The sequence below is a fragment of the Salarias fasciatus genome, chromosome 8, assembly GCF_902148845.1.
Source record: "Salarias fasciatus chromosome 8, fSalaFa1.1, whole genome shotgun sequence".
NCBI classification, from domain to species: Eukaryota; Metazoa; Chordata; class Actinopteri; order Blenniiformes; family Blenniidae; genus Salarias; species Salarias fasciatus.
In genome coordinates, this window is record NC_043752.1 from 20,338,643 (window position 1) to 20,354,586 (window position 15,944).

General features: G+C 53.3%; 1 protein-coding gene across 1 annotated transcript; it reads right to left on the reverse strand.

The window, feature by feature from the left end:
* Nucleotides 1–3,558: 3,558 nt before the first annotated feature.
* LOC115393452 (1-phosphatidylinositol 4,5-bisphosphate phosphodiesterase delta-3-A-like) lies at nucleotides 3,559–14,143 on the reverse strand. The gene is made up of 16 exons (XM_030098448.1): nucleotides 14,053–14,143; nucleotides 12,013–12,068; nucleotides 11,831–11,942; nucleotides 10,956–11,184; nucleotides 10,507–10,636; nucleotides 8,096–8,321; nucleotides 7,743–7,944; nucleotides 7,483–7,627; nucleotides 6,739–6,891; nucleotides 6,462–6,611; nucleotides 4,715–4,868; nucleotides 4,520–4,636; nucleotides 4,244–4,422; nucleotides 4,015–4,150; nucleotides 3,800–3,949; nucleotides 3,559–3,708 (listed from the first exon to the last, which is right to left on the reverse strand). The coding sequence occupies exons 1-16, from the start codon at nucleotides 14,141–14,143 to the stop codon at nucleotides 3,560–3,562; spliced, it is 2,379 nt and encodes a 792-aa protein (XP_029954308.1). The 3' UTR covers nucleotide 3,559.
* Between the last annotated feature and the right edge of the window lie 1,801 nt (nucleotides 14,144–15,944).

Consider the following 15,944-nt stretch of genomic DNA (forward strand, 5'->3'; position numbering starts at 1 on the left):
GGCAGCATTAAGGTCAACACTGATAGACTGAAAAAAGCAGCAGGAAGTGAGACGCGCTTTCACACTGATGTCTTTATTTCCTGTGAAACGTCAGTTTGAAGATGAATCCTTTACTTTGGTAAGTTCAGACTCGTTTCACCACACTGGACGGCATTTTCGCTTCATCATAATTAACACTGTTCTGATAAATATGTAAATAACACATCCTTAAAAGTAAAGCTGTCATACCGATGCTACATGTTTTTCTTTTATGGGAATATAATCCCATTTCAACAACACAAGCATCGACATCTGATTTGTTTTTCACATAAATAACATCTGTCAGTAATGTTCACACCATTTTCATTCAGATTTTACTCCCTATTTTTCACTGGGACTTTAAATCCTGATGGACGTTTTTAAGGAGAGAGTCAACAAAACATGAATTTCTGCTATGGGTGTTCAACATATGGCTGGCGGGAGAAACCGGGCCCATCAGGGCCCATCAGTGGTCCCATGGAAGAAAGCTTCACAACCTTCAACAAAGAAGGAACGTCAAGTTGAAATCTGACGTCTTTTTCTGCATGAATGTGAACTTTTGCAGGTTTTGTAAACATTAATTGAGCCATTTCTTTCCACTGAACCTTCAGGGTTTTCACTTAAAGACTATACAGAGATAATGAAGGCGTCGTCTTACTGGACGTTTGGTGAAATCGGTCTGAGTCGACTTGGAGACAGAATCACAGCTAAAATACGAGAGAACACAAAGAAAAAGAAAAGACAGACAGAAGGGAAGCGTGAGGCGGGTCTGCTCACAGTACACATGGTCTAAGCTAACGGTAAGGCCGCAGGTCTCTTATTGCATCAAGACTTTGGGTTTCTACAGGGAATATATCATACAAATATAAATATAGATACTGATATTACGCTGAAGGAAACTACAGCAGGCAACACAAGAAAAAACACTGATACACGTCTGAGCCGCTGATCGGCCCAAACTTCAAACAGCCGGCGACACAGAACCAGGACCAGGACCAGAACCAGGACCAGGACCAGGACCAGGGCCAGAGGGGGTCTGGAGACCCAGAGGGGGTCCGGCTGGAGGACAGGAGTTGTGTTCCAGGCTTCAGCAGACGGAGCAGGTGAAGGAAGCAGCTCCTGGTGAACTAACCAGTGAGTCGCTCCTCTGTGAGGAACAGGAAACAGGAAGTGACCCCTGCTGTCAGGAAGAGTCTGCCAACAGGCTCCTGACGCGTTCCCCTGAAAGCCCGAGGCCTTTTAACAACGTGGGCATATTTTCACCTGAGCAGGTTCTGAAGGTGGAGAACGAGACACGCTGAGAACACAACACTGTGTGTGTGTGTGACCGACCGCTCACACACACACAGTCACACCGTCTTCCTGGTTTCACATCAGGAGTCTCCAGAGAACAGACGGCTGTTTTTCATGTTAAAGGTGCATTAAGGAGTTTTTCAACTTTAAAAATACTTATTTTCCACCATAAATATGTTACACATTTTTAATGATGTGTCCAATGTGCCCTGACATATTCATTACCAGAACCTCTAACAGCGCTAAATTGTCACTTGAAAGCTGCAGTGCCGGTCCGACACCAGAATTTTTTGGGGGAGAATTTGAAAAGAATGTCATAATGAACGCTCCGGCTGGCCTGATTTAGTTAGGTTTCGTTTTGTCCGCCATTACTCCGCCAGATGCTTAGTGAGCAACAACTGAGCAGGATCTTCCAGAAAGTCAGAACAGACTGGCTTCTAGCACTGCAGCTCCACACAGACTCCACCAGGGAGAAGAAACTTACATCTTACTTGAGCGCTACTAAATGAGCGAAGACGGAGTTCCCCTCTTCCGTGCACGCGAGCCACAGGCAGTGTTTCACTAAGCTGCATTACGCCCAAGGCCTGCAGGGGGCGCTGTTTCACATAAAACGTGTAAACTCCTTAATGCACCTTTAAGAAAATGGTTTTCCTGTTTATCATCATTATTATTATGATTATTACTGTGTGAAACTTTGAGTGACGTTTAGTTTCCACTCAGTCGAAGAATGAAACCCTGAATAAAGTTTCTGTTTCTCACAGTCAAATACTCTGAGAGAATGAAGAGAAAGTTCTCTGGTGCCTCCTGGTGGCCATGAAGCTCCTAACCAATAGAAATCAGGACACTGAAGCAGATATGATCACATCTGAAACCCTGTTAAGTAGAGAAACAGCGTCTCATTCTGCAACACCCGAAATCAGAGTTGTCTTTTCAAATTAAAAGCCCTCAACTGAGTCGTGTTCAAGCTGTACTAACTCAAAACGCAGAGTTTCACCTTTCACTGATTCAGTTCTGGTGATATCATTTTAAACCTGAGTGTAAAATCACCTACCATGTGGAAGTGGCTCCAGCAGAGAGCAGGAAACTCACTGAATGCTGCGATTGTCTTTTAGACTGAAGTCTGGGATTGTTCCCGTCACACTGTCGTTTCAGCGTCGGTTCACTACAGTCAGTCAAGCTGTAAAGTTCTGATGAATGATGAAGAGGAGGAGGAAGATGGAAACTCCGTCAGCAGAGTTACAACCATGTCGCTCAGTACTTTAACTGCTCTGAACGGAACTCTGAGCCGCGCTACATGCTACATGCTAAAGAGTTTCAGGGTTCACACAACAGTGATGCTACATGCTACATGCTAACATTTTTCGGTAGCTAAAGGTTAGCACTCATCAGTAGGTCCTTTGAAGTTCTGCTTCTTCAGTATTAATCCTTCTTTGAAGCCAGTTAAAAACAAACAGCGTGACTGTTCTGTCACGTTAAAATACAGTAAAATAAAAAAGATGTTTCTGCTGGTGGATTCTGGGGTTTCCCTCTGTTTTCTCCAGGTTGCAGTTTGAGTTCATGTTTGGACGTCTGGTTCTTCTCCTGCTGCTGGAATGTGGTTGAATGTGGTTTAATGTAGTTGAATCTGGTTGAATCTGGTTGAATCTGGTTGAATCTGGTCGTCAGTCTGAGTTCTGGTCCATCACACTGATTTTATGGACCAAACAGGCTGATCTGATCCTGGGGGAACTGATCAGGAGCTGCTGGACGCTCTGCCACGTCTCAGACGGACCACGTCCGCCGTCATGGCGTCAAAAGAGCTCCCGGAGGGACGAGTCCACCTCCACCTCCACCTCCACCTCCACCTGAAGCAGCAACAGCAGGACAGCGGTGGAGCAGGTGGGGGTTCAGGCCGGCCTCTTCTAGATTCTTTGAGCGTGTATCGATGTGTTTTCCTGGTCGTTCAGAGTCGTCTGGCGGTGCGACGTCTGTTTGAAAACCTGAACAAACCCGAGCAGACCACATGGACTCAAGGTCTGGTCTCGACGTTCCGTCCAGACCCAAGGACTCGAACCTGCAGCCGGAGACTCTGCTGCTCAGGGGCAGGTCTGGAAAATCCAAAGAGTGGGCGGAGTCATGAACAAGATGGCGGCTCCAGGAGGAACCTGACTGTAAACACTGAATACTGGCTTTGCCCCTGACTGGAGCAGAACCTGAAGTGGCCCCGGCCCCGGCCCCGGCCCCGGCCCCGTCCCCGGCCCCGGGGGTCTCAGGGTCTCTTGGTGGTGGCCTTGGCGGGGGACCCGGTGGAGGACTTGGACGGAGCGCTGCTGCAGGCTGTGATCTTGATGTGGACGAAGAGCGACGCCGGGGAGATGCTGGAGCCGTCCAGCTTCAGCAGGCGGACGTGGCGGTACCCTGCGGCGGAGAGGACACGGCGGCGTGAGGAGACAGGAGACGTCCCGACGGAGACAACGCCGCTACCTGAAAGCCAGAGAGGCTCACACACCGGTCCGCAGGCTGCAGAACGGCAGCGTGAACTGTCCCAGGAAGTCGTTACTGGACGTGTAGTCGTGGTCCTCCACCATGAAGCGGACCAGAGCCAGGTCCGGGACGTGGACCGTGAAGTTGAAGGTGCAGTCCCAGCGAGGACTGAAGCCTGAAACAGAGACTCACATCACGGGGCGGAAGACTTCCTGAACGGGGGCAGGGACAGGGACGCACCGTTGTTGTCCACGTGGTGGGTCTTCTTCTTGTTGTTGTCGATGGGGACTCCGTGGACCTCCACCCAGACCTGAGGGTCCACGATGGACGAGGGTTTGTCCCACTCTGGTTTGGGAAGCTGCTGAGCTGAAATGACCTGCAGTGAGAGAAGAACAGGTCCTCACTGGTACCGGTCCAGAGCCGGGTCAGAGACAGCGGCTCGTCTCCACCCTCATCACGTCGCTCGTACCCGGACTGTGAGCAGGGCGGGCTTGTGTCCGGGCCCGCCGCCCACGTTCTCCGGGTTGAAGGTGGTCTCATGGTGGCACATGAAGGGGGGCTTCAGGACGTATCCGCACCGGCCGTTCTGCAGGAAGCGGCCCTGGTTCAGGTCCATCGGCTCGCCCGGCGTTTGGAAGTTCAAGGCGACTGCGAGGAGACAAAGACAGCAGCGATAACGAGTCTGACCAGGACACAAAGACCGAGGACATGGGGACAGACTGAGGGAGACGCCTGCCGTCCTGACCGATCTGGCAGCCGGCGTTCCACATGTCCTGAGGGTTGTAGTTGGAGGACTGGAGCCTCTGTCCTGACGGGTAGACCCTGCTCAGGTGCTGGCTGTTGTGACGGACAAACTGCGTCCCTGCAGGGAGGAAAGAGACTCCGGTGAGCGGGGAGGCGCCGGCGCCCCCTGCAGGGCCGCCCCGCCTCCACGTCTCACCGGAGTCTTTGGCGTGCCGGAGCGCCTCGCTCTCGGAGAACGAGGACATGTCGGAGGCCGGGCTCCTGGAGGCCTGCTGGAAGCCCCTGAAGGGGACGCTGCGGGTGTAGACCACCAGGTCGGACAGCTCGGGGCTCAGCTTGGACACGGCCGGCTGGAGGACACAGGAACCACAGGGTGAGTCTGAACAGGCGTGTGCGAAATGACGATATAAGATCGTTAAGCATTATAACGCCGGGACGATCTCATAAATCAGAGAGATTAGCTAGCGTTAGCTTGCTAGCTACCTACTGATAGCGGTTCACAAGCTAGCATGAGGGATTTTATATACAACAAATCAAAGAAATGAGACAAGACACTTAGTGAACATATCATCAAGCTAACAGCTGAAACGGCCCTTTAGTCTGATAACTAGTGGAACGTCTTTGAGTTAATGGGATGATGAGGGGCTGTAGTTCAGTGGAGACAGAGCCCTCTCGTGGTCATAGAGCGCAACTGCAGTAGAAAAAGATAAATCTATGACGTCTCGTGTAACCGGTTACACCTCGGCAGAGGTGGCAAGAAAGTACTTTCCCATGCCATGTTTTTGTTGTGCCCAGTCAGTTAACAAAGGGCTGGGCTGATCTGAATCACCTGCAACAAACAGTTCTGGGCCCAGGTGATCACAATCAGCCCAGCTCTTCCAGAACTGACTGGGTACATGGAAAACATGGCATGGGAAAGTACTTTCTTGACACCTCTGCACCTCGGTGAGAAGTCCCGGTTAAACTTGTAGAAAAAATTGTAAACGTTGACACCTCCAGAAAGAGGTAACTGAAGCAGTTACTCATTACCTTGCTAAAGACTTGGGTCCCATTAAAACTCTGCTAAAAAGCTATTTGGTGTGTTCAGTTTTTTGTGTTACAAAAGTGCACTTTATTGTTGTTCATTACCTTGTACCTTAATTTTTAAAGGAGATAAAAGCTTTGATCTCTGAACAAAAATTTGGTAACACTTTACTTTAAGCACCCGGTGTAACACATTGTAAGTAGTTATAAACACTCATACATGATCACAATGCTTTATAACTCACTATACAGCATGGGGTTAGGGTTAGGGTTAGGGTCAGGGCCTGGCATTGTGATCATCTATGAATGTTTGTAACTATAGCTACATGTGTTATAATGGCATTATAACGCTTTATAAATGTACTTATAATGTGTTATACAGGGGGGCTTCAAATAGAGTGTTACTAAAATTTTTCTCAAGTATTATTCACTCAGGTTATAGACATTGAAGCTAAACCGTTTCTTTTCTAAATTGTTGCCCTTTAAGAGGTAACCAGCTGCATTTGCATTTTTATTGACCCTTTTTAATAATCTATTTGGTGTGTTTAGTTTTCGTGTTACAAAAGTGCACTCTATTGTTGTTAATTAGTTTTTATGTTTGTGTTCATTACACATTTTGATTAGAAAAAAAACTGTACTATTTACATTAGAACCAGTTTCTTTGGATTAAATTGTCTTTTTTTTCTTTTAGGGTTTCACATATTTAAATACATTTTATACGTTTTATATGTTTAACATTGGGGGAAAATGGTCAAACTTGCAAATATAAAAAAGAATCGTGATAAAATCGTGATCGTGATATTGATTTAAAAAAATGGTGATATGATATTTTTGGCATATCGCCCACCCCCTGTCTGAACCCCCTGAGCGGTCCGCAGCGGGGGACGCAGCGCCCCCTCTGTCTGTCTCTGGAAACACACCTTCTGGTCCTCCTCCTTCTTCTTCCTGGTCCTCCCGTCGGACCGGCCCGCCTCCTCGTCCGAGGAGCTGAGGTCCGAGGAGCTGCAGGACAAGTCCTCCTCCTCCACCCTGTGCTTCTTCCCCTTCACCAGGATCTTACCTCTAAGGTCCTGCTCACACACACGCACACGCACACACACACACACACACACACACACACACACACACACACACACACACGCGTGTACCGAGGCTGGTTCCACCAGGTTTCAGGGTGTCTCTGTGCTGGCGTCTCACCTCGGGGGACGGCAGGTAGCGGGAGTCCAGGCCGTCCAGGGGCCGGGACAGCAGCTTGTCCCCCAGGATGCATTGCAGCTGGCGGGCCATGACGGCCTGCTGCTCCACGGAGCAGTGGTTCTCCAGGGACAGGATGAGGGGGAACGGCGAGGCCTGCAACAGGACAGGTTCTACAGTCCAACAGGCCGTCTGAGACCACCACAATAAAAGTCTCCAGGAAGCATTAACATGAGAAACGCTCCAGTCGAGGTTCTCTTATCGAACAGAGAAGCAGAGTTCCCACAGCAGAACCCGAAGCAGAGCAGAGGGAGGAGCGAGTGTTTGACAGAAGAGCCGAAACCACCACAATAAGAGACCTTCTGCACCCAACAGCACCAGGACTTACTAAAGCTTCCTCCTCTTCCTGTTCTGAGGAGGCTCAGGTGAGACCTGCGGTCCAGAGACATGGTCCTCCGTTCAGACAGGTGGAAAACACTGAGAGGTTCCAACAAATCAGAAGAGCTGCGAGTCAACAACACCATGTTCCTGAGGTCTGCTGGATCCAGTAAACCTGAAGATCACAGAGGACTCCTCCTGATTCCAGAGGAAGACCTGGAACGGTTCTACTGAAGACCTGTGTTCTCCGGATCAGAGAACGCCACAAAGACTCACGTCTAGCAGAGATTCAGCAGGCTAGTCAACAATCAGAGAGGTTTTGAGGGGTCTGGACTGCTGGAGGAGGACCTGCAGGTCTGGGTTCCTCACCTTGAAAGCGAACTCATTGATGGTCTGGACCACGTCCACAAACGGAACCTTGGAGGTCAGGGTGTGTCCGTGGTAGATGACCGGTTCTCCTTTATCTCCATCCCAACAGTCCAGCTCCACACAGCGGCAGCCCCCGTTCAGGGCCCTGAGGACCAGATCAAGACCATCAGGACCACAGCAAGACAACAGGACCACAGCTAGACCATCAGGACCACAGCAAGGACTCTGACTAGCCTCAGACCAGTCTGGACTGGACTCACCGGATGTAGGGCTCCACGCTGCTGTCCCCGGTCAGCTGGTCCTTGGTGAGGTAGGTGTTGTGGGACGAGGAGATGAAGTAGTGGGACAGCGGCCTCCTCATGTCCTGCTGGACTCGGGCGTGGTCCGGGTCCAGGACACAGTTCTCCTTGGACAGCATGTACATGGTGAACCCGTTGGGGGTCATGAAGTGGTTCTTCTGAGCTGTACGGGGGGCGGGTGTAGCGATCAGGACCGGGTAATCCAGCAGCAGACAACACAAACATCTGTCTGGTCCCGAACATCTGGACCGTCAACAACCCACGGAAATAAGAAGTCTCTGAAGACCTGGACCGCCGTGGCGGCCTGTTCCTACCCCACTGGTTGAGTTCGTAGGTGAGTATGAGACTCTGGGCGTGGACGAGCGAGGCGTCCTCGTTCTGCTCCCTGAGGAACTCCATCAGGTCGGCGGTGGACAGAACGCAGCCGTTAGCTGAGTACCGCAGGAAGACGGCGTCCAGCTCGGGTCTCCTCAGCAGCTCCCGGCAGAACTCCTCGATCTCCCCGTGGTCCAGACGCCCGTCGCCCGAACGGTCACACTTCTGAGAGACACACACGCTGAACACACACTCTCTGGAGGCCTGCCTGAACACACTCTCTCTGAAGGTCTGCCTGAACACACACTCCTCTGGAGGTCTGCCTGAACACACTCTCTGGAGGTCTGCCTGAACACACACTCTCTGGAGGTCTGCCTGAACACACACTCTCTGGAGGTCTGCCTGAACACACCTCCTCTGAAGGTCTGCCTGAACACACACTCTCTGGAGGCCTGCCTGAACACACACTCCTCTGGAGGTCTGCCTGAGCACACACTCTCTGAAGGTCTGCCTGAAGACACACTCTCTCGAGGCCTGCCTGAACACACACTCCTCTGGAGGTCTGCCTGAACACACACTCTCTGGAGGTCTGCCTGAACACACAGTCTGGAGGTCTGCCTGAACACACACTCTCTGAAGGTCTGCCTGAACACATACTATCTGGAGGTCTGCCTGAACAGACACTCTCTGGAGGTCTGCCTGAACACACACTCTCTGGAGGTCTGCCTGAACACACAGTCTGGAGGTCTGCCTGAACACACACTCTCTGAAGGTCTGCCTGAACACACACTATCTGGAGGTCTGCCTGAACACACACTCCTCTGGAGATCTGCCTGAACACACACTCTCTGAAGGTCTGCCTGAACACACACTCTCTGGAGGTCTGCCTGAACACACACTCCTCTGAAGGCCTGCCTGAACACACACTCCTCTGGAGGTCTGCCTGAACACACACTCCTCTGAAGGCCTGCCTGAACACACACTCTCTGGAGGTCTGCCTGAAAACACTCTCTGGAGGTCTGCCTGAACACACACTCTCTGGAGGTCTGCCTGAACACACACTCTCTGGAGGTCTGCCTGAACACACCTCCTCTGAAGGTCTGCCTGAACACACACTCTCTGGAGGCCTGCCTGAACACACACTCCTCTGGAGGTCTGCCTGAACACACACTCTCTGAAGGTCTGCCTGAAGACACACTCTCTCGAGGCCTGCCTGAACACACACTCCTCTGGAGGTCTGCCTGAACACACACTCTCTGGAGGTCTGCCTGAACACACACTCTCTGAAGGTCTGCCTGAACACACACTCTCTGGAGGTCTGCCTGAACACACACTCTCTGAAGGTCTGCCTGAAGACACACTCTCTCGAGGCCTGCCTGAACACACACTCCTCTGGAGGTCTGCCTGAACACACACTCTCTGAAGGTCTGCCTGAACACACACTCTCTGGAGGTCTGCCTGAACACACACTCCTCTGAAGGCCTGCCTGAACACACACTCTCTGGAGGTCTGCCTGAAAACACTCTCTGGAGGTCTGCCTGAACACACACTCTCTGGAGGTCTGCCTGAACACACACTCTCTGGAGGTCTGCCTGAACACACCTCCTCTGAAGGTCTGCCTGAACACACACTCTCTGGAGGTCTGCCTGAACACACACTCTCTGGAGGTCTGCCCGAACACACACTCTCTGGAGGTCTGCCTGAACACACACTCTCTGGAGGTCTGCCTGAACACACCTCCTCTGAAGGTCTGCCTGAACACACACTCTCTGAAGGTCTGCCTGAAGACACACTCTCTGGAGGTCTGCCTGAACACACACTCTCTGGAGGTCTGCCTGAACACACACTCTCTGGAGGCCTGCCTGAACATACACTCCTCTGGAGGTCTGCCTGAACACACACTCTCTGGAGGTCTGCCCGAACACACACTCTCTGGAGGTCTGCCTGAACACACACTCTCTGGAGGTCTGCCCGAACACACACTCTCTGGAGGTTCGCCTGAACACACACTCTCTGGAGGTCCGCCTGAACACACACTCTCTGGAGGTCTGCCCGAACACACACTTTCTGGAGGTCTGCCTGAACACACACTCTCTGGAGGTCTGCCTGAACACACACTCTCTGGAGGTCTGCCCGAACACACACTCTCTGGAGGTCCGCCTGAACACACACTCTCTGGAGGTCTGCCTGAACACACACTCTCTGGAGGTCTGCTTGAACACACACTCTCTGGAGGTCTGCCTGAACACACACTCCTCTGGAGGCCTGCCTGAACATACACTCTCTGGAGGTCTGCCTGAACACACACTCTCTGGAGGTCTGCCCGAACACACACTCTCTGGAGGTCTGCCTGAACACACACTCCTCTGGAGGCCTGCCTGAACACACACTCTCTGGAGGCGTGTCTGACCTGGAAGAGGCTCCGGGCGTACTGCTCGCTCAGGTCGATGTTGATCATCTGCAGCAGCGTCGTCACCTCGTCGTAGCTCATCTTGTCGTCGTGGTTCTGGTCGGCCCGGCTCAGGAAGGAATGGATCCAGGTGACAGCAAGACGGTCAAGGACCAGCAGAACCCGATGGTGGAGGTCTACACAGGATGCTAACCGCTAACCGCTACAGGTCTAGACAGGACGCTAACAGCTAGCTTAGAGGTCTACACAGAACGCTAACTGTTCACCGCTAACCCAGAGGTCGACTCAGGATGCTAACACTAACACAGAGGTCTATGGAGAAGAATGGAGGAAGCGGGGAAGGTGGAGGGGGTGGATGGGATGTAGAGGTGGAAGGGTGATGGAGGGAGATGGAGGTGTGGAGGGGGCAGATGGAGGGGGTGGAGGAGGGAAGTGGAGGTGGAGGATATTGGTTCAGCTTGTCCTTGTGGCTCATGTTGCTGACCCGGTCCTGCAGGGTCCGGATTCCCCGGCTCCACTGCTCCGCCTCCTCCGGGCTCTGGCACAGCAGGTCCAGACTCCTCCGGCTCCCCTTGAAGACCACCGTCAGGCAGCGGGCCTCCATCGGCGAGCCCGACATCCGCCTCAGCGCCTCCGACTGGCAGCCCCGGCGGACGCACTCCACCTCCGTGACGGAGACTGTGGACGGAAAGGGGAGTGGAGAAGTCAGCTCCACCAGGTGGAGCACATAAAAGACGGTGCAGTGGATCGGTGGCCTCAGGCCTGGAGCCTGTGCTGCAGTGGTGCAGTGGATCGCCCGCCTCAGGCCTGGAGCCTGTGCTGCAGTGGTGCAGTGGATCGCCCGCCTCAGGCCTGTAATCTGAGTCTGGGCTGGAAATAGAAGGCTTCAGCTGACACACCCTCATGGAAGGTATCATCAGCTGGAGGGTGGAGGATAATGAGAGGGTGGGGCTCAGACCCGGGGTGGGGTCCTGGTTCTGGTCCTGGTTCACAGCTGATTCATCCATCCAGAGAGAGAGCGGCTGGGATTAAACTGATGGGATTAGACTCGCTGCACTGCCACAGCCTGTCGCTGTTTCTACCAGCTGCAAACAGACTTCAGCCACCAGAGGATGGCGCTCCTGAAGTCTGGTTTCATCCTACAGACCACAAACCTGCCTTGCTCTGGGGCATCGGGGTAATCTGGGTAAACACTTCTGAAAAGAAGCGTCCAGAAGGACACAGTTCACTTAAAAATCAAAAACACACATAACAGCAGTTCCAGTGTCATCAGACGGTTCTGATCCGGTCCCGGCCGGGTTCCGCCGGTCCCCACCAGACTTACAGGACTGCTGCTCTTTGGCCCGGCTGGACGTCTTGTGGGACTGACACCAGACGGTGACGCCGTCCTCCAGCAGCCTCAGCGTCCGTCTCTTCTGCCAGCGAGGCGACCGGACCTAGACCCCGTCAGACCGGCAGCCGTCAGAACCCGCCCCGCAGGAACACCCGGTTCCGGATCGGCCGTACCTTCACCATGCTGGAGCCCTGCAGCATCCGCTTCACGTCCTCGTCGTCCTGGACTCCTGCAAGACCCAGAGACCGTATAAATATAACGAACCTGAAGTGTGAGGGAAAAGAGAAATGTATTTTTTACACCACCAAAAAAAAACATCTGGACGCCCTGAGAGGTTCCCGGAAACCCAGGAAGAGACTCTGGTCACCACTGATCTACAGCAGCACTAGAGAGACGAGATGTGGCCCTGGTCCTGGTCCTGGTCCTGGTCCTGGTCCTGGTCCTGGCCCTGGTCCTGGTCCTGGTCCTGGTCCTGGCCCTGGTCCTGGCCCTGGTCCTAGGTTAGGCAGTCCTCTGGGGACAGCTGGATCAGTTAAAGCCAGTCAGCATTTAGCTGCAGGATGAACCAGGGTTTGGTTCTGAGCTCCTAAATTGCGGCCGTGCAGCAGATGACGTGAGGACTGAGGTCCAGATGAGAGGCTTTCAGCCCTGTAGTCTGTCTCCACGGCGACGTCCTCCTTCCAGACCGAGCTTCAGGACCGGGAGCCTCCTCAGACACTGATTCAGTGGTTCCGGTTGAGTTCTGGCCTCTGTTCTGGGCAGCAGGGATGGACCCGGTCCCCGGAGCTCTGGGCGGGTCTGGGCTGGACCTCCTCTAACCACAGCGGCTGATGAGAGGCCGCCGCCGGAGGATATTCTGGGCTGCGGTTCCAAATGACAGAGGAGGCGCAGAGCAGAGAGCAGGGTGGCGGCGGAGACGTGGAGCCATGTGGAACCGCTTTGATCCCCTCCAGAGGGGTTCCTGGTCTCCAGACACTAGGAAAACCTGGAGCGGCTCCAGCGGAGCGGCTTCCTGCTGCCGAGCGTCGTTAGCTCCACGACCCGCCCAGCCGGAGCCTTCAGGACCGGATCAGATCAGAGAGAGCTGATCCTCACAGTGGGCTTTCTCTCGGCACCGCTGTGACTGAACGCTGGAGACAACCCTGTCTGTGGACATTTGTCCTCCATTTCTGTGCTTCTGACTTCTTCGGTGGTGTTTCTGGGCCGCGGTCGAACAACCAAACTTGTCTCTCATGTTTGTCTCCAAAGTGTGTCCACTGTCCCCGCTCCGGACCGATGTCCGTCCAGCCTGATGTGAGGAATCTGAGTTATGTCCAGCAGCCCCCTTATCTCCCCGCCACAAATAAACATGTCAACGCTGTGGTCCGGATCCAGTTCTGGAGGAAGACCAGGACAGACCAGTAGGACTCTGAGCTGCTGGGGTTCAGGACAACAGAGGGTCCCTCCAAAGGGGGGTGGTCCTCTGGTCCACCTGGACCCTCTTCATTGTGCTACTTGGGGCCTATCAGAGGAGCAGGACCACCAGGGCCAGGACTAGGACCACCAGGGCCAGGACCACCGGGGAAATTAACTTAAATAAACGCTTCATTCAGAATTTTTTTTTCTTTCAGATCAAAACTCTTATTTATTTTTCTCAAGTGAGATCAAAACACAGAATTCAGGTTTTTTTTCACTGACTAATTATAGAGACACAGAGCATCTACAGAATAAAAGATTCTATGAGAAAATCAGACATGAAGGCCGAATTCTGTGATTATTACCAGTTTAACCAGAGACTGATGTATCCTGAGGAGGAGGAGGAGAGGAGGAGGAGGAGGAGAGGAGGAGGAGGAGGAGAGAAGAGGAGGAGGAGAGGAGGAGGAGAGGAGGAGAAGAGGAGAAGAGGAGGAGAGGAGGAGAAGAGGAGAGGAGGAGGAGGAGGAGAGGAGGAGAAGAGGAGGAGGAGAGGAGAAGAAGAAGAGGAGAGGAGGAGGAGAGGAGAGGAGGAGGAGGAGAGGAGGAGAGGAGGAGGAGGAAGAAGAGGAGAGGAGTGGAGGAGAGGAGGAGGAGAGGAGGAGAGAAGGAGGAGGAGGAGAGGAGGAGAGGAGGAGAAGCTGAGGAGTCTGGATGTGATGAGGACCCGCTGGGGGGGCAGCATGCTGATGTGGGGGGTACCGGGGTACCGGGGGTACCGGGACCTCCCGGGTCCGAGCGGCGGGGGGACAGACTCTCACCCAGGTTCCTCAGAGGGTCGATGGCCTTCAGCTCGGACGTCCCGGCTCCGTTCTTCCCCCGGGGGGCTTCTTTCTTCCTGCTGCCCAGCATGATGGGCAGGGGACGGGCTCTTCCACAGGGACTGGACCGGGACTGGACCGGGACTGGACCGGGACCTCTACCGGGACTAAACCGGGAATAGACCGGGAATGGACCAGGACTGAACTGGGACCTCCACCGGGACCTGGTCCTCCGTCTGGGCGGAGAGGAGCCGCACCGGAGCTTTTATTTATGAAGCGCGAGCTGCGTCCGTCAAGCTGACGTCACCGCGTCACGGGAGGGCTTCCTGTTGCTTTTCAAAATAAGAGCTAAAACACACACACACACACACACACACACACACACACACACACACACACAGAGTGCAGTCCTGTTATTCTGAAGCCAGGCCGTCGTCCTGTTAATCTGAGAGCTTCACAGCAGATTAGGCGGGATTACAGGAGGCCTTCAGGTCTCCTCCTCTCATCCATGAAGTCAGGTGACTGATGGGAGCGGAGCTTTTGTTCCCTGTAATTGGGGTAATGGTGCTTCACGATGTGACACGCTGACCGCCAGTGACCCCATGAATTAGTGAATGAATTAATGTGTCACAGCAATGGTAGCACCCAAAACCAGGTCTGGTTCTGCAGGAAGTCTCCTCTGACTCTGGTCCTGCAGGAAGTCTCCTCTGACTCTGGTCCTGCAGGCTTCTTCCTGTTAACAGGAAGCTGGTCAGGATGTTGTTGTCCAGGACATCAGCAGGTCTGACTCCAGGTCCAGCAGCTCCTCCAGCAGGGGGTCAGGGCCTGTGGCGTTGAACGCCGAGCTGCAGTAAATGAACAGCATCCTGGCTTTGACCCCCTGGACCTCTGGGTGGTTCAGGACTGTGTGAAGAGTGTGTGTTGATGGCATCCTCTGTGGACCTGTTTGACCCATAGTCAGGCTGGTATCGGTCAAGGTTCCCCAGGAGATATGCTTTAAAGTGCTGGAGGACCGGCCTTCGAGGCACCTCATCACCGGACACCAGCGCCACCGGTCTGTAGTCTCTGAGGCCTTTAATGGCTGCCGTCTTCACCGGGACGATGGTGGCAGTCTATAGACGGGGCGGTACTTCAGCCAGTGACAGGGATCCACTGAAGATCCCAGCCAGAACTGGTCAGCTGGTCTACGCAGTGTGTAAAGTGTGGCTGATAGCCATGACTTGAAGAAGCTGTTCCCTTCATCCACGAGTCATGCGTTCACCTTCGTTGGTGAGCTGCTCATGATGTTTGCTGATGTTTCGCAAACTCAGAACTAGGAAAGCTACAAAAAGGACAAGATTAGAGGCTAGGGACAAGACTAAAGTCTAGACTAAAGACCAAGGAAAAGACTATAGACGAGAGACTGAGGCCCCAGAGCCAGAGGGCTAAGCTAGCATTAGCATCAGGTGGGATGGATATAGAACACCACACTGGGTTCCTCCTCCGGTGGCACCGGCCCACCAGTGCGAGGTCGAGCCAGAGAAAGCCCGGCGTTCTGGCAATGTCCTCTGGGATGTCCCGGGACCCTGGAAACTCTGCCGTTACCGCCCTGTGACACGGAACTCCTACATCTACAGCTGGGCTCGGGTGTCGGAGAGCCTCATACTGTTCACACAGCAGCAACCACGCAACACTGAACCAAAACCACCGATACTGGAGCCGAGAGCTGCTGCATCCCCGAAACGGCGCCATCTCGCTGGAAGACACCTGTCACAACTGCAGCAGTGAATGTACTGATGTGGAAGTCAGCCAATAATAAGATTTTTCCATCAGGAACAGGTTTAATGGCCATATTTATTCAGAAGTCTTGAAAAACAAAAAGTACAGATTTTTAATTGATTCCATGATTGGCT